The 25,720-nt window shown below is 44.0% G+C and overlaps 1 protein-coding gene across 1 annotated transcript in view; it reads right to left on the bottom strand.

The window, feature by feature from the left end:
* The window catches only part of NUP210 (nucleoporin 210), a 214,077-nt gene that overhangs the window by 47,323 nt on the left and 141,034 nt on the right, over window positions 1-25,720 (bottom strand). Inside the window, 6 exon segments of the mRNA XM_030206772.1 lie at window positions 2,173-2,331; window positions 13,655-13,786; window positions 14,517-14,597; window positions 21,092-21,268; window positions 21,641-21,703; window positions 25,202-25,337. Coding sequence (XP_030062632.1) covers window positions 2,173-2,331; window positions 13,655-13,786; window positions 14,517-14,597; window positions 21,092-21,268; window positions 21,641-21,703; window positions 25,202-25,337 — 748 coding nt within the window.

The raw sequence follows: 25,720 nt of genomic DNA, 5'->3' as shown, positions 1-25,720 counted from the left end.
TTAAAAACTTAATATACCGCTCAAGAGACCAACACAGTTTACAATCCTGTACAAAAAAACTCCTACAATAAAAATAATGAACTAAAAGATTTTAAAAAATAATAAATTCTTAGGAACTCCATAATATTGATAGGAAAGATCTAACCACACTTATACAGCAAAATCCAGGTTCCTCATTCAGCTTGCAAGAAAATTACCATTTTCCAGAGGAATTGGTGCACCAAGCTATCAGTACAGGAGTCCAAATTAAAAGCCTCTTTAAACAAAAGAGTCTAATGGGCCAATGCTTATTATATGGAGGTCAGCAGTTTTTAAGCTGCTGACAAAGGGCAGACTGACAGTGATCAGGGCCCTTGGGCAATAAATCATGGGCCCCTACCCCACCTATCAAAAGTGATTAAATTAGATGGAAGCTAGGGGAAGATTGGGCCTCCTACAGCTGTAGGCCCTTGGGCACTGCCCTTTTGTTCCAATGGTAGTCCACCCCTGCCACTGACAGATGCGGGCAGATTTAGGCCTGGATATTCAATGCTGGACCATGCCTGGGCATCAGTACTGAATATCTAGGGGTAGGCACTGACCTGGAAACTATGCAGGCAAAGAAAGGACTGTCTTTTGTGCAACTCTACATGCATGCATTGCTAAGTGGGAACTGGCACCACACATGGCCAGTGCCCACATTACTGTCAGCTCCTCTCCGACCATCCCAGCACTACCCAGGGCAGCACTGTCCAGTTAACTGCCACTGAATATCAGCAGCCGGCCCACTCAGCATGGTTTGAATAGGCAAGAGCCTTCCCTGCCCACTTAAACCACAGTGAATATCAACCCCCTAAGTTCATACCAGAGACAATAGAGGGTCAAGTGACATACATTCTAATTAGGAAGTATTCGTTTGCCACCAACCTTGTTTAGAGCAGCAGACTAAGAACCAGGTAAGCCCATTTTAAATTCCATTATGGCTCCGTGTGATCTTGGGCATCACTTAACCTTCCATTGCCTCAGATACAAACTTAGAAAGTAATATTCACTCATCAGCAGTTTTTTAAAAAGCCTGACGACAGCAGCTGAATAACACATTAAATATCCAAGCAGTCAACGATGTGCCATGAGTAACCTGGATAACACCAAAATTCAACAGCATTACCAGGATAGCTAGCCAGTTGGTTTAAGCCAGCCTCATTAATTTCCTAAGTTATCCAGACACTGCCATTGCTCCACCCTGACTCCACCCCAGGACCAACCAGATAGTGTTGTAGCTGTCACGCTAGATTTTCAGTTGCACTATCCAGTTATGTGCCACTGAAAATTTGGGGAATGACTGAGCAGTAGGAGATAGCAAGGAAGGGAGTCTCTCCTACCCTCTTATTGCCTGCAAAATATCAGCCCCTTAGATTGTAAGCCCTCTGAGGAAAATACTTCTATACCTGAATGTAACTTGTCTTGAGCTGCAACTGAAAGACATGAGATAAATCTAACTCTCTACATAATCAAAGGCATCAGATCATAAAGTAAATCATAATCTAAGTTATTTATTAAAAGATTTATAGTCTCCCCTTCCACTTCTGATAGAAATGCAAAATAACAAAATAAAACACTAACAACCATTCCACATAAAACAAAAACAAAGAATCAGAACAAATACCACCACTGTTACAGAGAAAACACTAAATCAACAAGAAATTCAATAAGTTTTAGCTATGTATATACACTATACCGAGAGTCAGAAATGATGGAATAGTCAAGTACTTTACCAGTGCAGATCATTACATCAGAAATGTGTTTAAGCAAAATACAATTTAGATAAAGAAGTAGGAAAATGTAGTGATTTAGACTAAAATTATTCATTAATAGGGGCTCATTTTCAAAGAACTTAGACTTACAAAGTTCCATAGAGTTCCACAGGTTACTATGTAACATTGTAAGTCTAAGTGATTGAAAATACGCCTCCTCATATTGTATTAGTGGTTCCCTAGAATTTTGGAAATGGAGAATTAGGCACTGGAAAGATAGGCAGTTGCAGATTCTGAATATCAGCTTGCTCAGAGTCCCAAACTTTAGGCATTGGAACAAACATTCTCCAAATTTGGCAGGACATGTATTGAAAAAATGTGGTTAGTACGTCTGCTTTGTAAATTCAATATTTAGGCTGAGCAGAAACCAATACTGCACCTGAATCTGGATTTCATCAGATAACTCTCTTGCCATGCCATGGAACTGTCCAGCTGTTGGATCCAGGGTACTTACAACCACCTTCAGCCTGGTTTTTCCTTTCAACTTGCCATGAACATTCATGGCAAAGTTATATTGTGCTGGAAGATGCAGCAAAGCCTTCAAACAGAGAATATACAAGTTATGTTCACCAAACCAAGCTGTATACTCTGAAGTATCTTATCAGAACAAATCCATTTACCAGCAGGTTTATTCAAATGCAACATCTAGCATCTAGAAATGACCTCTTATGATCCTAAACTTACGGAGCGTCAATCAAAGAGGTTCTCATCTCCAAGACCAGGTACTTTATCTTCAACCAGGACCTAACAATTCCATTTTGGAAGGGGAAAAAATAATAAATAATCTGAAATAAATCTGGTTCTTGCTGATGTGCCAGGACTAGGAAATCACATATATGTGGCTATAAGGCTGGATGCAGCTCTCACACTTGCTTCTGGGCCATATTCAAGAAACCACTACTTTAAGGCACACTAATGAACCTCCCTTCTAAATTTAGATGCCCAAAATGTGGGCAAGGCCGGGGGAAGCAAGTTAGATGATGTCAGACTCAGAAATAGAATGAAGGAAGAAGAGGACCTCGGCTGGCGGGGGTTGGGGTCCCCCGCCAGCAAAGGTAGCAGACGGCGACGGCGGGTTGACGGCAGGAGGGGGTCAAGAGGGTCGTCAGAAGAGGGGTCCAGGGCCAAATCTACGGGGGCCTAGGCCCCCGTGGCCCCACATAGCTATGCTCGATTCCCAGGATATTTAACAAAAATAGTAGCAGTTTAATTATGAGGCTTAGAAATCTAATATAAAAAACACCAATCCCTGACACTGTGCACTGGACCATCATGCTGTTAATTTAGGGGCCCTTTTACAAAGGCGTGTTGAAAAATGGCCTGCGGTAGTGTAGATGCGTGTTTTCGGCGCGCGCAGTATCATTTTTCAGCACACATGTATAAAATGCCTTTTTAAAATTTTTGCTGAAAATGGCCGCGAGTCCATTTTAGGTCTGAGACCTTACCGCCAGCCACTGACCTAGCAGTAAAGTCTCATGTGGTAACTGGGCGGTAATGACCTACGTGCGTCAAATGCCACCTGGCGTGCACCCAATACGCACATCTGAAAATAAGAATGATTTTTCAGATGTGCGTATCTGATGCACGCCAAAAATGAAATTACTGCAAGAGCCACGTGGTAACTCCATTTTGGCGCGTAGATGCTTACATGGCTTAGTAAAAGGGCCCCTTAAACATCTACTTTGTATTCACAGAAATCCTCACAGACTCTCCTCTAAGAATGGATGAAAAGCAGAAAAAGGGCATTAAAAAAAAAATCTGATTTTGGTGTAATCTCAGCAAAAACATCATAAATCCTCTACACTATCAAGCTTACTGTTAAAAACCTGTAATACAAAACCCTATAAATATCACTCAGGACCTATAAAGCTAATGCACTATACCATAAAACAACAAATTTATAGAAGTAACAGAACAAGGACCCCTACCTAGGAAAACACAGCAATGTAAATATTGCAGTGGGACCTAGAACACCAATATTGGGAAACTGAACAAGCTGAATTACTACAAATCTTTACATACCAAGTCCATGCAGAGTCCCTTGCCTAGGTCACAAACACTGAACACACACAGACCCTTCCCAAGGGCAGTAAAGGCAACTGCAAACTTAAAGTTCAAGAAACCACATTCTGCATGCAATGCAACAGTAAAGAAATACAAACTGATCCTGAACTCCATAAAATATAAAGAAAGCAGCATAAATGTACTGTAAAATTTACATTTCCATTCATTAAATTAAAAATAAAATTCTTTTTTATACCTTTGTCGTCTGGCCATTTTATTCATGTTAGTGTCAATCTCCAGTTTCTGCTTTCCTCTGTCTTTTCTTAATTTTCTTTCCAGGGTCTCTAGTCCACCTGCCACTTCTTCTCCTGTCTTATTTAGTTCTACTTCCATGACTTTAATTTTTTCCTTTCGGCTTTCCTTCATGTATTTTTTCTGCCTCTGTATCTGCTTCTACTTACAGCTTTCCATCTCCCTCATCAGTTTTTTGTTAATTCTCTCCTTCCAGCATCTCAACATTTTCTCTCTGTTCTCCCCTCTTACTGTACCCACCATCTCTATGTTCACTCTTCTGACCAGTACATCCTCCTTCTCTCTCTCTCTGCCCCCCCCCCATCCAACATATCCTCCCTCCCCCCTTTCATCCAACATCCCAACTTGTTCTCTCTCCACCACTATCCAGCATCTGTCCCCATCACCCTACTATTTCCTCCTATCCAGCATCCTTCTGTGTCAGCATCTCCCCTATCTCCTTATTCCTTCCATGTCCAGTGCTCCCTTTGCTTTTTTACTGCCCCTGGCCCCAATGTCCAGCATGTCCCATCTGTCTTCCTATTAACCCCATATCCGGTATTTCCCTTCATCCTCCAACCAACATGTCCAACATCCTCCCATGTCCTTTTTTTCCCTCCCTGTCTGATCTAGCATCTCTTCTCTCCTCATCTCCTAAGCCAGACATCTTCCTCATCCCATTCCACTACCCTCTCCATTCCCAATCCAGCATATCTCGTGTCACCTTATTCCCTCCAATGAGTACTATCTCCCCGTCTTCCACCTCCACAAACATATTCTCTCAGCAGTGGCACCCTCACTCAGGTAAAAGATAAAACAAATACAGGAAGGGTGACGAACAAACAAACAGGAAAATGCTCTCTGGTGCTTTAAAATCGTTACCCTCACTGTGTTCGTTTTGTAGGTTGGTTTCTTCTGTTTCTTGTTGACCCTCTTTCATCTGCCATCAGACCTAGCTTTCGGCTCCAGACCTGGCTATGTTGAAAGGCAATAAAGAAACAGAAACCACGGAGTCTTCTCTCTTGCCTATACTGCTATTGGCTCTGCAGGTCCCAGTCCTGCCTCTCAAAAACAGGAAGTGACTTCAGCTTGAAGACAGGACTGGGACCGGCAGAGCCAATAACAGAACAGAAAAGCAGGAAGGCCCCGCATTTCTGTTTACTTTATTGCAGTTCAACTTAGCAGGACTGGAGCTGAGTACTAGGGCTGATGGCAGCTGAGTGTTGGGGCATTTCCTGCAAGTTCAAGACCTGGGGTGGCAAGCCCTTTTTTTGGGGTGGCACCTGCCACCCTGTAGCAACATCTATGCTCCTATGCATGTACTTTTTCCTATTTTGAATATTATTGTTATGGTATTGATTTAGATTCAAGTAGTGATTCAATCAACTACCAAAGATTTTACGCAGTTTGAAGTAGTTTTGCTTTTGTTTTTTCAGCAATTATAAACAGCCCACATAGTTGAAAATTATACAGATACTTTTACTTCATGTACTTGGTACCGAGTTTTCAAAAGTAAAACTACACATTATCCCCCTCGTTCTGTAACAGATTGCCTAAAATTAAAAAAACAATTGCACATGTAAGTTATAGGATACTAGAATTTACATGCATAATTGTTACGGTTACATGCATTTTAGTCATGTGCACCATGATATTCTCTAACATAGGTGTAGAACTCGCTTAGCCCATAATTGCAAGATAGCGCAGATGTGGACGAGGCTTTAGCAGAATATAAGAAAGTACCAGGTACAATGGGTATTTCCCTGTCCCTGGAGGGCTCACAATCTAAGCTTGTACCTGAGGCAATGGAGGGTTAAGTGACTTGCCCAAGTTCACAAGGAGGAGCAGCAGCGGGATTTGAACCGGCCACCTCTGGATGTCAAGACGTGTATTAATATGCTTCATTTAAGTGTGTGTATTTACACCTTCTAATGATATGGAATGTCTAAATGCTGACTTATGCTAGTATTTTATAATGGGAATCTGGGCACCCAGATGGCATAACAGAATTAGGACTTAGCATGCTGCATCTTGGCATCTAATTTTTGGCGCCCTTCACAGAATTGCCTCCGCAAATTTGCAATGTATGCTCAAATTTTATAATGGGAACAGTGGAGGCAGAGATCTGCAGTGCTTCAATAAGCAAGACAGCAGCAGATCGCAAAAAATGATGGTCAAAGAAGTAGTGTTTAAGGAGCTTTATTGCATCAAGAGGAGTACTCTGGCCAATGTGGCCACCTTTTGCCTGGATTATCTGTATCAGGGGGGCAAAGTCTGATGTTGTTACTTTGACCATTGTTTTTTGTGATCTGCTATTGTCATGCTAGTTGTACAATACACACATGCTTAAATTATATATACAAATTTACAACTTCTCCAGTGAAAGTGTAAATTTGTGCATTGTGCTGGCTCTGTGTCCAAACCACTTGGCTGGGTGTGCCCCAAGGGCTGGGTTGAAACCCCTTGCCCCCTAGACTATCACCTCCCCCAGAAATTTCTTCCCAACTTCCCAGTACTAGAGCTATCAGAAACCATTTACCCAAGTAAATGCCTACTTATACAGGTAAATTATCTGTCTGAAAACTACACAGCCTTTACCTGTATACTTTTAACTGGGTATAAAGCAGGTTGGCTGGGGTGTCACATCTAGTTTGAGGGAATAAAATAACCCAAGTGGATGACATTTCAAATGTACATATTTACAAAAAAGAAACACTACCTGCAGAAAAGCAGTACAAATCTGACTGTACTTTCCCCAGCACAATTTTCAACAACTATACTTTTCCTTCAAGAACTGCTACAAAAAGTCTGAAAGTAAAACCACCCACAGACTTTGCAGCAGGCAAACACAAGGCAAGTAAAGGCAATTAAATTATGAACGTATGTGTAAAGAAGCAAGATGTTCTGGTATCCAGATAGAAACCTTGATGACTGATGTTACCAACCTCAAGTTTCAAATTCAAATTAATTCACATTTTTCTTGAAGCACAATTTGAAAAACCAATAGCAGAAAATGATGGGAATTTCCTTGTGTGATGTTGAAAATTGTGATTGCTATTGTAGCCCTCTTGGATATATGGAAATAAGGGACAACAATCAAGCTATAGGTGATACATTAAAAGCGAATGCTACATACCTGTAGAAGGTATTCTCCGAGGACAGCAGGCTGATTGTTCTCACTGATGGGTGACGTCCACGGCAGCCCCTCCAATTGGAACACTTTACTAGCAAAGGCCTTTGCTAGTCCCCGCGTGCTCATGCGCACCGCGCATGCGCGGCCGTCTTCCCGCCCGAACCGGCTCGTGTTCGTCAGTCCCGTATGTAGCAAGACAAAACAAGGGAAGACACAACTCCAAAGGGGAGGCGGGCGGGTTTGTGAGAACAATCAGCCTGCTGTCCTCGGAGAATACCTTCTACAGGTATGTAGCATTCGCTTTCTCCGAGGACAAGCAGGCTGCTTGTTCTCACTGATGGGGTATCCCTAGCCCCCAGGCTCACTCAAAACAACAACCATGGTCAATTGGGCCTCGCAACGGCGAGGACATAACTGAGATTGACCTAAAAAATTTACCAACTAACTGAGAGTGCAGCCTGGAACAGAACAAACAGGGCCCTCGGGGGGTGGAGTTGGATCCTAAAGCCCAAACAGGTTCTGAAGAACTGACTGCCCGAACCGACTGTCGCGTCGGGTATCCTGCTGCAGGCAGTAATGAGATGTGAATGTGTGGACAGATGACCACGTCGCAGCTTTGCAAATTTCTTCAATAGAGGCTGACTTCAAGTGGGCTACCGACGCTGCCATGGCTCTAACATTATGAGCCGTGACATGACCCTCAAGAGCCAGCCTAGCCTGGGCGTAAGTGAAGGAAATGCAATCTGCTAGCCAATTGGATATGGTGCGTTTCCCCACAGCCACTCCCCTCCTATTGGGATCAAAGAAACAAACAATTGGGCGGACTGTCTGTTGGGCTGTGTCCGCTCCAGATAGAAGGCCAATGCTCTCTTGCAGTCCAATGTGTGCAGCTGACGTTCAGCAGGGCAGGAATGAGGACGGGGAAAGAATGTTGGCAAGACAATTGACTGGTTCAGATGGAACTCCGACACAACCTTTGGCAAGAACTTAGGGTGAGTGCGGAGGACTACTCTGTTGTGATGAAATTTGGTGTAAGGGGCCTGGGCTACCAGGGCCTGAAGCTCACTGACTCTACGAGCTGAAGTAACTGCCACCAAGAAAATGACCTTCCAGGTTAAGTACTTCAGATGGCAGGAATTCAGTGGCTCAAAAGGAGGTTTCATCAGCTGGGTGAGAACGACATTGAGATCCCATGACACTGTAGGAGGCTTGACAGGGGGCTTTGACAAAAGCAAACCTCTCATGAAGCGAACAACTAAAGGCTGTCCTGAGATCGGCTTACCTTCCACACGGTAATGGTATGCACTGATTGCACTAAGGTGAACCCTTACAGAGTTGGTCTTGAGACCAGACTCAGACAGGTGCAGAAGGTATTCAAGCAGGGTCTGTGTAGGACAAGAGCGAGGATCTAGGGCCTTGCTGTCACACCAGACGGCAAACCTCCTCCATAGAAAGAAGTAACTCCTCTTAGTGGAATCTTTCCTGGAAGCAAGCAAGATTCGGGAGACACCCTCTGACAGACCCAAAGAGGCAAAGTCTACGTTCTCAACATCCAGGCCGTGAGAGCCAGGGACCGGAGGTTGGGATGCAGAAGTGCCCCTTCGTCCTGTGTGATGAGGGTCGGAAAAGACTCCAATCTCCACGGTTCTTCAGAGGACAACTCCAGAAGAAAGGGGAACCAGATCTGACGCGGCCAAAAAGGAGCAATCAGAATCATGGTGCCTCGGTCTTGCTTGAGTTTCAACAAAGTCTTCCCCACCAGAGGTATGGGAGGATAAGCATACAGCAGACCTTCCCCCCAGTCCAGGAGGAAGGCATCCGATGCCAGTCTGCCGTGGGCCTGAAGCCTGGAACAGAACTGAGGGACTTTGTGGTTGGCTCGAGATGCGAAGAGGTCTACCAAGGGGGTGCCCCACACCTGGAAGATCTGTCGCACTACACGGGAATTGAGCGACCACTCGTGAGGTTGCATAATCCTGCTCAACCTGTCGGCCAGACTGTTGTTTACGCCTGCCAGATATGTGGCTTGGAGCACCATGCCGTGACGGCGAGCCCAGAGCCACATGCTGACGGCTTCCTGACACAGGGGGCGAGATCCGGTGCCCCCCTGCTTGTTGACGTAGTACATGGCAACCTGGTTGTCTGTCTGAATTTGGATAATTTGGTGGGACAGCCGATCTCTGAAAGCCTTCAGAGCGTTCCAGATCGCTCGCAACTCCAGAAGATTGATCTGCAGATCACGTTCCTGGAGGGACCAGCTTCCTTGGGTGTGAAGCCCATCGACATGAGCTCCCCATCCCAGGAGAGACGCATCCGTGGTCAGCATTTTTTGTGGCTGAGGAATTTGGAAAGGACGCCCCAGAGTCAAATTGGACCAAATCGTCCACCAATACAGGGATTTGAGAAAACTCATGGACAGGTGGATCACGTCTTCTAGATCCCCAGCAGCCTGAAACCACTGGGAAGCTAGGGTCCATTGAGCAGATCTCATGTGAAGGCGGGCCATGGGAGTCACATGGACTGTGGAGGCCATGTGGCCCAGCAATCTCAACATCTGCCGAGCTGTGATCTGCTGCGACGCTCGCACCCGCAAGACGAGGGACAACAAGTTGTTGGCTCTCACCCTCTGGGAGGTAGGCGCGAGCCGTCCGAGAATCCAGCAGAGCTCCTATGAATTCGAGTTTCTGCACTGGGAGAAGATGGGACTTTGGATAATTTATCACAAACCCCAGTAGCTCCAGGAGGCGAATAGTCATCTGCATGGACTGCAGGGCTCCTGCCTCGGATGTGTTCTTCACCAGCCAATCGTCGAGATATGGGAACACGTGCACCCCCAGCCTGCGAAGTGCCACTGCTACTACAGCCAAGCACTTTGTGAACACCCTGGGCGCAGAGGCGAGCCCAAAGGGTAGCACACAGTACTGGAAGTGACGTGTGCCCAGCTGAAATCGCAGATACTGCCTGTGAGCTGGCAGTATCGGGATGTGTGTGTAGGCATCCTTTAAGTCCAGAGAGCATAGCCAATCGTTTTCCTGAATCATGGGAAGAAGGGTGCCCAGGGAAAGCATCCTGAACTTTTCTTTGACCAGATATTTGTTCAGGGCCCTTAGGTCTAGGATGGGACGCATCCCCCCTGTTTTCTTTTCCACAAGGAAGTACCTGGAATAGAATCCCAGTCCTTCTTGCCCAGATGGCACGGGCTCGACCGCATTGGCGCTGAGAAGGGCGGAGAGTTCCTCTGCAAGTACCTGCTTGTGCTGGAAGCTGTAAGACTGAGCTCCCGGTGGACAATTTGGAGGTTTTGAGGCCAAATTGAGGGTGTATCCTTGCCGGACTATTTGGAGAACCCACTGATCGGAGGTTATGAGAGGCCACCTTTGGTGAAAAGCTTTCAACCTCCCTCTGACTGGCAGGTCGCCCGGCACTGACACTTGGACGTTGGCTATGCTCTGCTGGAGCCAGTCAAAAGCTCGTCCCTTGCTTTTGCTGGGGAGCCGAGGGGCCTTGCTGAGGCGCACGCTGCTGACGAGAGCGAGCGCGCTGGGGCTTAGCCTGGGCCGCAGGCTGTCGAGAAGGAGGATTGTACCTACGCTTGCCAAAAGAGTAGGGAACAGTCTTCCTTCCCCAAAAAAATCTTCTACCTGTAGAGGTAGATGCTGAAGGCTGCCGGCGGGAGAACTTGTTGAATGCGGTGTCCCGCTGGTGGAGCTGCTCTACCACCTGTTCGACCTTCTCTCCAAAAATATTATCCGCACGGCAAGGCGAGTCCGCAATCCGCTGCTGGATTCTATTCTCCAGGTCGGAGGCACGCAGCCATGAGAGTCTGCGCATCACCACACCTTGAGCAGCGGCCCTGGACGCAACATCAAAGGTGTCATACACCCCTCTGGCCAGGAATTTTCTGCACGCCTTCAGCTGCCTGACCACCTCCTGAAAAGGCTTGGCTTGCTCAGGGGGGAGCGCATCCACCAAGCCCGCCAACTGCCGCACATTGTTCCGCATGTGTATGCTCGTGTAGAGCTGGTAGGACTGAATTTTGGCCATGAGCATAGAAGAATGGTAGGCCTTCCTCCCAAAGGAGTCTAAGGTTCTAGAGTCCTTGCCCGGGGGGCGCCGAAGCATGCTCCCTAGAACTCTTAGCCTTCTTTAGGGCCAAATCCACAACTCCAGAGTCATGAGGCAACTGAGTGTGCATCAGCTCTGGGTCCCCATGGATCCGGTACTGGGACTCGATCTTCTTGGGAATGTGGGGATTAGTTAGAGGCTTGGTCCAGTTCGCCAGCAATGTCTTTTTGAGGACATGATGCATGGGTACTGTGGACGCTTCCTTAGGTGGAGAAGGATAGTCCAGGAGCTCAAACATTTCAGCCCTGGGCTCGTCCTCCACAACCACCGGGAAGGGGATGGCCGTAGACATCTCCCGGACAAAGGAAGCAAAAGACAGACTCTCGGGAGGAGAAAGCTGCCTCTCAGGATAGGGAGTGGGATCGGAAGGAAGACCTTCAGACTCCTCGTCAGAGAAATATCTGGGGTCTTCTTCCTCTTCCCACGAGGCCTCACCCTCGGTGTCAGACACAAGTTCACGGACCTGTGTCTGCAACCTCGCCCGACTCGACTCCGTGGAGCCACGTCCACGATGGGGGCGTCGAGAGGTAGACTCCCTCGCCCGCATCGGCGAAGCTCCCTCCGCCGACGTAGTCGGGGAGCCTTCCTGGGAGGCGACGGCAGCCGGTACCACACGCGGCACCGACGCCGGAGACCTCACCTCGGGCGATGGACCAGCCGGTGCCACACTCGACGGTACCGGTGGCGCAAGCACCGCCGGTACCGGAGGGGTAGGGCGCAACAGCTCTCCCAGAATCTCTGGGAGAACGGCCCGGAGGCTCTCGTTCAGAGTGGCTGCAGAAAAAGGCATGGATGTCGATGCAGGCGTCGACGTCAGAACCTGTTCCGGGCGTGGAGGCTGTTCCGGGCTGTCCAGAGTGGAGCGCATCGACACCTCCTGGACAGAGGGTGAGCGGTCCTCTCGGTGCCGATGCCTACTGGGTGCCGACTCCCTCGGCGACCCAGAGCTCTCGGTGCCGACACGGGAAGGAGACCGGTGACGATGCTTCTTCGACTTCTTGGGACGAAGCATGTCACTGGAGCTTCCCGGCACCGACGAGGAGGACGTAGAATCCAACCGTCGCTTCCTCGGGGCCGAGGCCGAAGGAGGTCGGTCTCGGGGGGGCTGTACCGCAGGAGCCCTCAGGGTAGGGGGAGACCCACCCGAAGGCTCACCGCCACCAGCAGGGGAATGGACAGCCCTCACCTGCACTCCAGACGAAGCACCACCGTCCGACGACATCAGCCGACGAGGTCCCGGTACCACCGACGTCGATGCAGCTGTCCGATGTCTCAGCGCCGATGCAGAGGGCCGATGCCTCGATGCACTGGCGGCCGAGGATGAAGCTCTGGACGCTGAAGACGTCGATGCACTCGATACCCCCGGTGCCGATGCCGACGAAGAGCCCGAGAACAAAACGTTTCACTGGGCCAATCTCGCTACCTGAGTCCGCTTTTGCAAAAGGGAACACAGACTACAGGCCTGCGGGCGGTGCCCAGCCCCCAAGCACTGAAGACACGACGCGTGCCTGTCAGTGAGCGAGATGACCCGGGCGACTGGGTGCACTTCTTGAAGCCTCTGGAAGACTTCGATGTCATGGGCGGAAAAATCACGCCGGCGAGATCAAAAGTCGAAATGGCGGAAAAGGCACCCGAAAAACAAGGGGAAGAAAACTTCGACCCGAGGCCTAAAAGCGGCCTACCCCGACGACGAAAGAAAACTTACCGGGGCGAAAAAGCTGGAAATAGCGGGGGGAAAAAAGACTAGAGTCTCTTTCCAAACACAGAATGGATTTTTTTTTTTTTTTTAAAACAACACGAAGAACGCGCGAGGTCGACTTTGCGGGGCACGACACGGCGAAAACACAACCGTACTGAGCGCGGACAAAAGAAGACTGACGAACACGAGCCGGTTCGGGCGGGAAGACGGCCGCGCATGCGCGGTGCGCATGAGCGCGCGGGGACTAGCAAAGGCCTTTGCTAGTTCCGATTGGAGGGGCTGCCGTGGACGTCACCCATCAGTGAGAACAAGCAGCCTGCTTGTCCTCGGAGAATTAATGTAATAAAAAGGTATCTTTGACAAAGCTTTTAGGAGTTATTCTCAGCAGCTGTCATGGTAAAGAACCCAATGAAGAAAGGATCATTCTTAAAAGCTTGTAAAAGATACACTAAGTTAATGAAAAAAAAAAATACTATATTATATATATATATATATATATATATATATATATATATATATATATATATATATATATATCACCTACATTCAATACCCATACTTCCTTGTGTGATATCCAAAATTTTCCTTAATACTTAATATCACATTTACCTCATCATGTCGTGTTTTTACATCAAGGATGTCCCTTTTGGTAACCGACCAGTGGAACACTAATCCAGGAACGGCATTACCAAATGAGAAAGGAGTCTGGTTACTAGCGATACCCATGACGTAAACTGGCACCTGAAGGAAGAGATAGATATCTTTGAAAGCATTTGCAGAAACATAAAAACTGCTGAAAATGTACCTGGTGAATCTATTTAACTGGAAGAAAAACCATGGCAGAGTATGTTGATTGTAACCTCTTGGTATGAACTGTATTATGATTTTAGTATAAAGTAGAGCAGCAAAAATGTCAGCTTACTAATTCATTTGTAACAATATAAAATGACCTTTGCATCAGTTTCTGACTGCACTGTGCTACAAATACAGTTTTGATTTTACATATTGTATTTGGAAAGTGTCCATTTGTGATCATCTCTGGGGAAAAAGGTGACTAAAGTCACCAGAAAGAAAAAATGAATTCTGTTAGAGCAAACAATTTGTACTTCAACAGTCCAAACCCATCCTTCTATGTGAAAAATGTAAAAAGTCACAGACGTTCAAACATGTAACTTTTGCAAACTGCTCATAGACCCATGACGTGAAAAATCTGCTAGTCTCAACATTTTGGATCCAATACTTTAGTCACCTATCCATTAGCATTCGTACATCTTGACCTGAACTTCTGCTATTTGGGCTTCTATCCCTTAACTAGTAGCCCCTTACAAGCCCTATTCTTTGCCATGACACTTGTTGACATCTACAATGGCTTATACACTATTGGCTTACCCACCATTGCCTCATCACAAAGACAAAAGAAAAACAAAAATGAGCTTTAGAAACCTAAGGAACATGGGCTATTCCTAATTACCTGTGTACCAGTTTTCATTCTTGTAATAGGTGCCCGGATCCTGACAGCCTTAAGATGTACAACTTCGACTTCAACTTTATCCTGCAAAAACAAAACCACCTCTCAGTCATTTAAGTCTGTTAGCATTTATGATCCACAGAATGTCTGCTATCATCATCATAGCTTTATTTGATGCCTTTTAAAGCTAATTTTCATTGTACTCAGTAGTAAATTATATTTAGATAAGAAGACTGCTGCTTAAGAACATAAGAGTATAAACATTGCCATACTGGGACAGACCAAAGGTCCATCGAGCCCAGTATCCTGGTTTCCAACAGTGGCTAATCCAGGTCACAAGAACATGGTAAGATCCCAGAATAGTAAAACAGATTTGTATGCTGTTTATCCTAGAAATAAGCAGTGGATTTTCCCAAGTCCATTTTTAATAATGGCTTACGGAATTTTTTTTTAGGAAATTATCCAAACCATTTTTAAACCCTAAGCTAACTGCTTTTACCACATTCTATGGAAATGAATTCCAGAGTTTGCCACTCACTTTTATTATTATTATTATACTAGTTTAATAAAAGTGTCAAGGTGCTATATATCTGTCACACTGACATTAATCAGGCTAACAATGGTTTCTTTGGATAGAAAGTATTAAAGAGATAATGGTGAGAAAAATGAAAATGCTGTAACAAGCTTAACCTACAGGTATATTCTAAAACAAGCAAGCACTGTCACCTGTATCTTAAGGGAATACAAGGCCAAACATCCAATTATCAGCACTGATTGGTTTGTTAACCAATTGAGTTGTGCACACAAATCAGAATATTTAAAGATTTGCACGCACAACTCTACTTGCCCTATATAGAATCTGGGGGTAATTGTTGTTATCAGTTGTAGCAATTCCCACGGAAATGGGTGATTGTGAGGACATCATGGCTAGAGTGCTGGCATTTGTGAAACCAGTAACACAATTTTGAATTGTTATCTGTCACGAGCTGAAGCCTTATCACAAGCAAGCCAAATAAAACGAAGTGCATGCGGAAATGCAGAAAATAAGCATATATTGTATGTCACAAAACACCTAGCCACTCACCTGGGGCTATCTCTACAGCCACTTAGAGGGTGTAACCCCAGCACAGATGAGGTCCGCCTGCACCTGGGCATGTGCTCTACACTAGCACCCTCCTCCCACCGATTGGGTCCCAACCACCTCTGGGTGAGTCTCCTGCTCTCCAGTTAACCCCTGGCGATTTCTAGGTTACTGGGGTCATACTCCCAGTGGTACCATAGTGCCTAGAAAGCACTCACAGACCCGACACACAAACCACCAGGATTCTTGGGCAGTCCAGACAAGCAAAGTCAAACTAAAAGGGTTTATTGTCCTAAAAAATATTGAACTGTGAACTATAAAAACACAAATAACAGGTAACTGAATAAGGATCAATTATAAAACTATCTAAACATTTTATCACTACCTGGATAGTGACTGGGAAGTACAGGAAATATAGCTGACCACAGGTTACAGAACATAACTGCTCACAGAGCCTCAGTAAAGAGGTCTTTCTCTCTCTACTTCCAAACTGAGACTGGAGAAAAATCTAGTAATTCCAGACTAGAGAGTTGCACGGGGACAGAAATCCTACCCATCCCCGCCCGTCCCTGCTGGAATCTTACCCGTCCCCACCCATCCCCGCTGGAATCTTACCCGTACCCACCCATCCCCGCAAAAATTTAAACCATCCCAACCCGTCCCCACAAGAATTTAACCCATCCCCACCCATCCCCGTAAGAATTTAATAGTACATAAAAGAAAGTTCCAGTCAGCTCCCTTTCTGGATTTGAGCCACAGCACTGTAGGCAAGGACGGACCGGAAGTTGGAACTTGGAACACTCTGGTGCGCACATGTAAGATTTGTCTCTGATTCACTGGGATTGTGTGCTGAGAGGCCGCCACATGCACGCGCCAGTAGGTCAGGTGACATCTGATTCTCGTGCCTGTGTCAGAGCTGAGGTCTGTGCACCAGCCTGGGAGCAAAGAGGATTAATAGTAACAAAGTAAGTGACAGCAAATAGACCTGAACGGTCCATTCACTCTGCCCAATAGTCACACTCATGATCAATTCATCATTAAATCAACGAGTGTGATATTATATACTTGATTATGGTCTTTCTTTCGTGTTTCTGGAACAAAGACCACAGGAGTCTATCTGGCCCCATCCTTATGTTCTAACTGCTGGAGTTGCCATCGAAGCCCACTCCAGCCTATTCATGTTCTCATTTGTGGGACACAGACCGTAAAAGTCTGTCCAGCACTGTCCTCATGTTCCAGCCACTGAAGTTGCTGTCTAAGCCCTTTCCAGCCCATCCTACACCAGATTGCCATGTATGAGACACAGAACATACAAGTCTGCCAGGTATCAGCTCTAGTTCATCACAGCCAGAGTCGCCATCTAAGCGTCACTTGACACATCCACACACATCCAGCCATTTAAGGTTAGCTTTTATATAACTTCCATTTTCTAATTAGAGATCCTCTGTGTTCATCCCACGCCTTTTTGAATTCCGTCATCATTTGTGACTCTACCACCTCCTTAATGGAAGACTTTCCACATTTATGCTGTTAAAGCAAGGAAGAAGAGGAGGAGGAGACAGCACTCAAATAAATTGGTATTCGGTAGATGAGAGGCTGGTGCAGGTGCAGCTTACACTTCCACGGGAAGCCCACAGAACTGGTTCCATCCCCGCGGGAACCCCGCAGGAACTGCCTCCGTCCCCGCGGGAACCCCGCAGAACTGCTTCCATCCCCGCGGGAACCCCGCATGAACTGCCTCCGTCCCCGCGGGAATCCCGCGGGTTCCGCGGGATTCCCGCGGGGACGGAAGCCGTGCAGCTCTCTATTCCAGACTGAATTTGAGCTCCTGGGCCAATCACAGCCCAGAACAACATTTTTAAAAAGTAGCTGTCCACATCACTGCAGGTTACTTCCTCTTTGTCTTAAATTAAAGAAGGAACAATCATTTCTCTGTAACAGCTTTAAACATAAAACATGCACCACCTGTTGGCCAAACTAGAGAAATACACCAAGTAATAATACAATTTACAGGCTTACAAACTCAGTGTTTTGTCACATTGTAATAATACAGTTTTTAAAAAATTGCAGAATGAATTAAGAGAGCCCGCACGATTGACCCCTGAAGAAGCCATGATTTCCAGTGAAACAGGTCCCATCGGGTATTTAAAAGCTAAATGCTAACTTTTCCTAATATGCTGCTGTGGTTGATGAGTTGCATGAAATTTAAACAATAGTAGAAATAGAAACACTATGGGCCCTTTTTACCAAGCTGTGCGCCGGAAATGACAGCACGCTAGGGGTGGGAAGTACCGCTGGGCTGCTGCGGTAGCCCGGCGGTACTTCCTGTATAGCGAGTGGTAAGCCCACATTAGGCTTATCTCCGCTTAATAAATGGACCCTAAATTAGTCAAAGTATGATTATAATAAGACACAAAACAACATTAGTGTCTGTGGGTTTCTGAGATTATTTTCCTCCACTTAATGTGCTTGTACTAACAATTTGAGTTTCTGGTTTTCTTGTCTACCAAAGACTTTTTCATTTGGGTGGTGCCTACATTAAATTTTTTTTTTTTTTTTACTACTAGAGAAATAAGCTCCCCATCCTGAGAGGTTGGCATCTATGCTCATCCTAATCCATTTTGGGCTTGCTAGAGAGGTCCCCTGAGGAAGATGGAATGAGAGGGGGGTCAAGTAACTCTTGGCTAGACTGACTACCCTTGAGGTATCCTAGAGGCTCTCCTGAAATGAGGTGGCTCTGATCAACCAACTGTCCAGCTAAGGATGAACCCCGATTCTTTCGTGTCATAAGAAGGCTGCTACTACCACCATGATCTTTGAAAAGGTTCCAAGCACCACAGAAAGCCTGAATTGCATTGCCTAACCTGATAATGCTGGCTGAGAATCACAAAATGTAAAAAGCGTTGAAGAGGAGACCAAACAGGAACATGAAAGTAGACCTTTTTGAGGTCCAAAGAATTAAGATATTCACCAGGCTGGATAGAGGCTCTCATTCTGAAGTGGGTTACTCTGAGTGCCCAGTTGACATGTTTGTGGTCTAAGATTGGATAAAAGGCACCTTCCCTTCTTTGGGATCACAAAATAAATGGAATACCTTCCTAGGCCACAATCATTTCTTGGTAATTGATGTATTGCTCCCAGTTACAGAAGGGTCTGCAAGGCTGATTGCAACATTTGCCTTTTAGACAACACCTTGCAAGGGGATTTGAAGAAGAAAACAGCAAGGGGTGGGAAAATTCTAGATTGCAACCCCCCTTGATGACTTCTAAAGATCACTGATTTTGTTATTTTGCTCCATTTGATGAGAAACCCAGACAGATGCCGACCTATCAGGGTTTCTGAAAAGATGACCTTGAACTCATCACTGTAAAGAGAAGGAGGCATTTGTCTCCATGAAAGTATGTCTGTTTCTGCTGAAACCTAGCTCTTTGAAAATAATTAGACTGACCCAGTCTATGGTGTTTTGCATCCCCAAGGCAGGACCAGGGCTAAGCTGAGCAAGAGGACTGTTTATGTTTACCTTCCGGTAAGTGCCAAGTCTTAGAATCCCCTAGATCTTTAAGAAGTTTCTCAAGCTCTTCTTCTAAAAGCAATTTACCTCTGAGTGGCAGTTTAGGCAGCCTGGACTTTGAAGCTGCATCGACTGCCTAATGCCTGAGCCACAAAAGTTGCCTGGCTGAGACTGCCAAAGCCATCTGCTTTGCTGATGTTCAAAGTGGATCATAGAGGGTGTCAGCTAAATAACAGTGAGTGGCTGAAAACTGGACTCCCTAGAAGATTCATTTGCCAGCTGAATCCAAGTAAGAAGTTCTGGCTGCACAGGAGCCACACACAGGAGCCTGCATAGATAACGCAGTCACCTAAAAGGAGAGCTTCAAGACAGCCTGTAACCTCTGGTCCTGAACATCCTTAGGAGCTATGCCTTCTTCTACAGAATAGGTGTTTTCTTTATTACCACGGACACCAAGGCATCCTCCTTAGGCAATTTGTTTATTCAGCTCTTCTCGGAAGATTAGATACAGCTTGGACATCACTTGAGCCACTCTGAGGCTAGCATTTAGAGTATTCTATTGGGCAAAAATGAGTTCCTTCATAGATTCATAGACAGGAAAGATTTTAGGACACGTTTTACTATCTGCCATAACAGGATCCAAGGTAGAAGAGGAGAAGTCACCAGAGAAAAAATATTCAAAACCTCTAGGACTTAATAAAGAAAGTTCTTTATGAAAACAAAACCCCCACTAGCTGCTGTAGGATCATCACCTTCATTGGAAGGAATTTCCCCTTCCTCTAAACAGTCTTTAGAACCAAAATGATCTGATGCTACAGATAAAGACATATTAGCATGAGGATCTGAAAACACAGATTCAGTATCTAAAATCAGAGGAAGATCCACTCTTCTACATTTAGAAGACAAGGCTTTTTGAAGGTGAGAAACAAACCAGGAAGCTCCTGAGAGGATAAGCCTGATTGAACAACAAAAAACAAATTCAGGAGAGAAAGGAATAGTTGCCTTTAAAATCTAGCAGACTCATCAGATGCAGTGGCAGAGTAAAGTGCAGCCAAATCCAATGAAAGAAGAGGGTCTTGAAGTGCAGAATTGCCAGCTGAGAGAGATGCACGTAAATCTATGTTTTGTTAGAGAGCTGAGTCAGATCTTGAAGCGTTTATAAATTCTTTCCCTAAATCTCAGCAACGCATTCCAAAATCGACCCAGGAATACCTGACATGGTTTTTAGCCAGATGTAAGTTCCCCCAAAAGGGGAGAAGACATGCAAAGCATTGCCTGGATGCTGCTCTCCACATCAGAAGTAACATTTAATCACCCCAGCCCCATCACTCACAGAGAGTGAGAGAAGCTGTGTCTGCCTAAAATGAAGGAAATGAAAGGAAAAGTAAGTACCAAGGCAGAGAAGCAGTACCAAGATACTCACAGGTTCCAAGGCAGATTCCTTAACTGGCTCTAGCACAGTGGGAAAGCAGAAAACACCCTAAAGGCTTCTCTGATAGAATGACACATCCAAAGAAACCAGGCAACAGTGTGTGTGTGCTTTAATCCCTCAGCATCTGGTAATAGCTGCTTAAGGTGTTTTTGGTTTTTTTAAGAGGAAGAAGAAGAAATTGTGGCAAGGAGGAAGAGGGGAAAGAGAAGGACCCAGCAATACTGAGTATACCCACAATCAGAGACCCAAGCCTTTCCCCCAACTCAACTGAAGCTACAGTTACCATCATGAGGAACAAGGCAGAGAACCAACTACTACCTGCTGGAGATACAGAAATACCGGTTTGGAGCAGCTGCACTCTGTGCTATATGACACAAATCAGTTAGAGAGTCTCCATCTGCTGGTAAGATAGGCATAACCCACAAGTTCTGGCCTTATCTCTTGCGGATGGTAAAGAAACATACACTATATATTTCTGTTACACATAAATATAATAGTAATGCTGGACAAAAGGTTAAGCTATTTAATATTTAAAAAATGTATTAAACTGTTACCTGGGATACAACCACCAATTTTCCAGATTCTGCATCAACAGCTTGAACAACTCCAGTTACTGTTCCATTTCCAACTGCTAGGCCTTTAATATGCCCATTACTATTTACTGATGCAATGCTCTCACTGATGGAGAAAATGATATTGGACTGAGGTTGTGGGCCTCCTTCTGATGTGATCTACAGAAGTATAAAGAGAATGCATTCAACAGGCTGTACCCATCATCATTAGTTAATACCAACATAGTTCAATTGACTGTGTTATCTGTTCATTCTACAGTGCAACTCATCCTGAAAAAGAAAATTTAATTGATTAACCTACCTATTGACTGCACTCAATCTATGGCCTTGTAAAAAAAAATAAAAAAATGTCTAAAACAGGAAGTTAGTCAAGCATGTCTTGATGAAGTACTATAGCCAAAGATGATATCTATAATACTGATCTGAATATAGGTTTACAGAATATAAACTATGCATCGATAAGTTAAAGTATACATGAAGTTCATTCAGAAAAAAAACCCTACAGTTGGACAAGCATAAAACAGGCCTTACTTGGATCATGGCACCAATGATCAGTGTTACTTTTCGTGGTATCAATCTAAATGGTGGAAATACCTAAAAAAAAACATAATAATAATAGCAATCATATACTGTATTGCTCATCCTTCTAAAGTTAATGACAGAAAAACACAGAATGGGACTCAGTAATTTTTGCACAATCCATATGGATTAAATAAATCAATGCAATCATCTTTCCTTTAAATACAGGTTGCCCATGAAATCAATTGTGTGTTCTCTAATGCATCATGCTCAATATAATTGGGCATTTCTCCCCACAACTGGGCACATAATCCATGAAAAGACTTGACTACTGAGAAAATTACACTAAGAAGAACTGATTTCTTAAGGCAAGAGTTTTAAAAGTGCAAACTGAGAAGTTTTTTGATAGTTATTCTATAATAAGGAACTAATGTAATTGTTTACTTGCAGACATTTTGACACTGGGGAGAATTTGAAAACCATTTACATGGCTGAAAATTGCCCTTCCCCAATCTGCCTAAATATATGGTAGCAATTCCATAAAATACAAATATTTCTGAAGGCTTGCATTATTTGAGTTTCCAAGTCCTAGAGGTATTACTTCAAAGAAGCTTTTTAACTGTTTGCCTTTCAAGCAGCTGAATTTTAGAAATTTATACCAGTTAATTTTAGGTATGTCACTAATTATACTATGTTTAAGAAAGGCTTGAAGAGGCTGCTGTTTCAGACTTATGTGACTAAGAAATAATTTGATTATAGTTACTTTTTTGCTTTTATTTTTGTGTGATATTGTTAAGGTTTAAGTATATTTTATTTATTTATTACATTTGTATCCCAAATTTTCCCGCATAGCAGTAGGCTCAATGTGGCTTCTAGGTACCGGAGAGGAGAGTACCAACCCCGGGAATATATACAGAGTGGAAAATAGAGTACCAGTAGGTGCAAGGAAGCTGATAAGGTTCCGGAAAAGAGAATACAACTCTGGGACAAATATATAGTAGCATATAGAGAGAAGTAATTCCAATGAGGATGATAAGTCTCCGGGGATGGGACTACAGCTTCTAGTGAGCAATACAGAGTAGGATAAGGGTAGAAGTACACTTAATTACAACGGGAGTGGTAACATTCGTACAGTTTGAAGTAATAGGATTATGTGGAAGGGGTATTTGTTCATGTCTTAGATCGAAAGATGTGATGCATTTTTGTGGTCACATTATATAACTTTACCTAGACTATTGTGTTCTAGAATCTTGCTATAATCTGCTGTGAACTAAGTAGATGGGAAATAGCAGGCTAAAAGTGAATTAACTGTAAATGTTTAACTGTACTTGGGTAAGAATTCATGGGGGTTTGTTTTGGACAGGATGGGAAAACATGAATATACTGAATTTTCAAGCACATACATATTTTCCATAAAAAATGTATCCCTACAAAAAAAGGTGAAAAAAAAATAAACAAAGTAAATATTAAAGGGAAGTCATACACATTTTTTATTAAAACAATTTTTTTTACACAAAACCTTCAAAAAAATCCAACAATTGGGAATAAACCAAAAAAATACACAGGTGGTGAGTCTCTTTCAACTGAAAGGAAGCTCTGGAATGAGGGAGCATAGGGTGAAGGTGAAAGGGGACAGACTCAAAATAACCTGAGGAAATACTTCATGGAAAGTGTGGTGAATTCATGGAATGGCCTTCTGGTGGAGGTAAAGATGAAAATTGTGTCTGAATTTTAAAAAAAGCTTGAGACAAATACATAGGATCTCTAAGGGAGTGAAAGGGACAGGCAAACTGGATATGGTCTTTATATCTTTCTATGATGTGCATAGAGGAAACATTTTTTTGGTTCTCTTAATTCTTGGACGTTTTTAGGGTTTATCATCCCTTTTGTTTTAAGAAAAAAAAAGTTTACATACATTAAAACTTTTTAAAACATGCTAATCAACTTAACATATTGATTCATAGGTTGTGTTAAACTGATATACTGCATACTAAATTTAAGGCTAACCAAAGAATGAATGTGCACTAATGAATAACCTTACTCTTCAATGTATAGCTGTTATATATAGGAAGAATGAGTAAACCATTCAATGCTACACAGTAAAAATTATATTTGACATAGGACTTTCAGGTCGCACAGGTCTGTGTCTAACATCCATGCCACATCAGCAGGCTTACAAAGCACAAAGATGTAAAGAATAAATCAGAAAATACAAAAATGTTAAAATATAAGAAAAGTAATAATATATTTGCTAATTAAGTAATTCAACCACTATCAAAATTAATGGAAAACATGTAGAAGGCATGAAACATGGAAGATTCAGGAAAGAAGCTCTTCAATAATTGACCTACATGAAAGATTCTGGCAAACCTAAGAAAAGATGGACAGATGGTGATCTATAATGAAGTTGGGTCAGGCACTGCTGCCTAATCCAGGACAGATGGTAACCCAAAAAAATGTACATATAGAGAAAAATCAAACTAACTGCCACCAGAGTCCCCAAGAATCTTTCTTATGAGATCACTGTGTACTCATAATTTGGTACACCCAGATGGTGATTTTAGCAGGTAGTAACACCACAGCCCATACTGATAATGTAGAACATTCAAGGTATTTTAATTCCTTTTCTTAGACTATTCATCCCCCCCACTACCACCACCAATTTATCTGACAAATTTTGAGTATAATCTCCACCTGCAAAAAGATTTAGATAGATAAGAAAAGGAATGAGATGTGGCAGCCTTTTTAAATTTAAACATAATTGAGCAACATTCTAGGGATGTGCATGTACGAGTACATATTTATTTAGGCATCTAAAAATATTAGATGTGCACAAATTAGTTGTATGCGTACATACCTACCTACTAATTAAGGGGCCCTTTTACTAAGCTGCATAGACGCCTATGCGCGCCCAACTTGCGCCAATTCGGAGTTACCGCCTGGCTACCACGCGGCCCGTGCGGTAATTTCATCTACACTACCGCAGGCCATTTTTCAGCGGGCCTTTGTAAAAGGGCCCCTCAGTTCTTCTAATACCAAGTTCTAGTCATCACACTGTTCCTGGAGCCAATAAACTTCCTGAGCCGGTACGCCAAGCTTCATCTCTGGCCATCTTCAAATCTAAGCTAAAAACTCACCTCTTCGATGCTGCATTTAACTCCTAAACCTAACCCTTCAACTGTCCCCTATCCCTGATATGTCCTGTCTGTCCTAACCCTTATCCCTTACTTGTCCTGTCTGTCATAATTAGATTGTAAGCTCTATCGAGCAGGGACTGTCTCTCCATGTTCAAGTGTGAAGCGCTGCGTATGTCCGGTAGCGCTATAGAAATAAGTAGTAGTAGTAGCCAATCAGAACTTTGTAGCTTGTGGATTCCTCTTATTGCACTACCAGTGTCTTTACAGTGTATGTTATTGTGCACAAGTCTTTCAGACAATGAGGCCCCCTTCTTGATATGTCCAACACTTGCCAAAATCCTTTTACAAGCAGAACCTATATCACTTTATAAATGCTTCAGCTTACTGAACAAAACAGTATCTAATCAAATCTATGATTTTAAATTAAGTTGCTTACTTCAATTTGTTGTGGTGTAGAGTTGATCCTCTTGTTCCCATAGACATAAACAGAAGCAGTCAAGCTGGTCTGGCCTATGGACTCTCCATAGACTAAGAAGGTGGCGGTACAGCCATCAAAGTCTTCAACTATTGGACTGCATATGCATAAAGAAAAAAATGCATATAGTTTAGTAAATCAGTTAATGAAATATTACTGTGTAGATATATATGGTTTAATATTCAGAAGCTTTATACATTTAACATTTATACATTTAAAGAACGTATCGCCTTTAAGATCTGTACCTTGAGAAGTACCCGATTATATGCTAGATCTGGTGGATCTACCACCCAGAAACAGTTTCAATTCCTCCCGATCCTTCCTAAATTTACATTATCCAGATTGCAGTGGCCTGAAGTACAAATCTACCTACGCATCCAACTTCTCCTTCATAGGCACACAACTGTGGAATGCACTGCCTAAAACCCTTAAATCAACCCAGAACTATCTAAATTTCAGAAAACTATTGAAGACCACCAT

The sequence above is a fragment of the Microcaecilia unicolor genome, chromosome 6 (assembly GCF_901765095.1).
Source record: "Microcaecilia unicolor chromosome 6, aMicUni1.1, whole genome shotgun sequence".
In the NCBI taxonomy this organism is placed as follows: Eukaryota; Metazoa; Chordata; class Amphibia; order Gymnophiona; family Siphonopidae; genus Microcaecilia; species Microcaecilia unicolor.
This window is presented reverse-complemented; position numbering and strand designations above follow the sequence as displayed.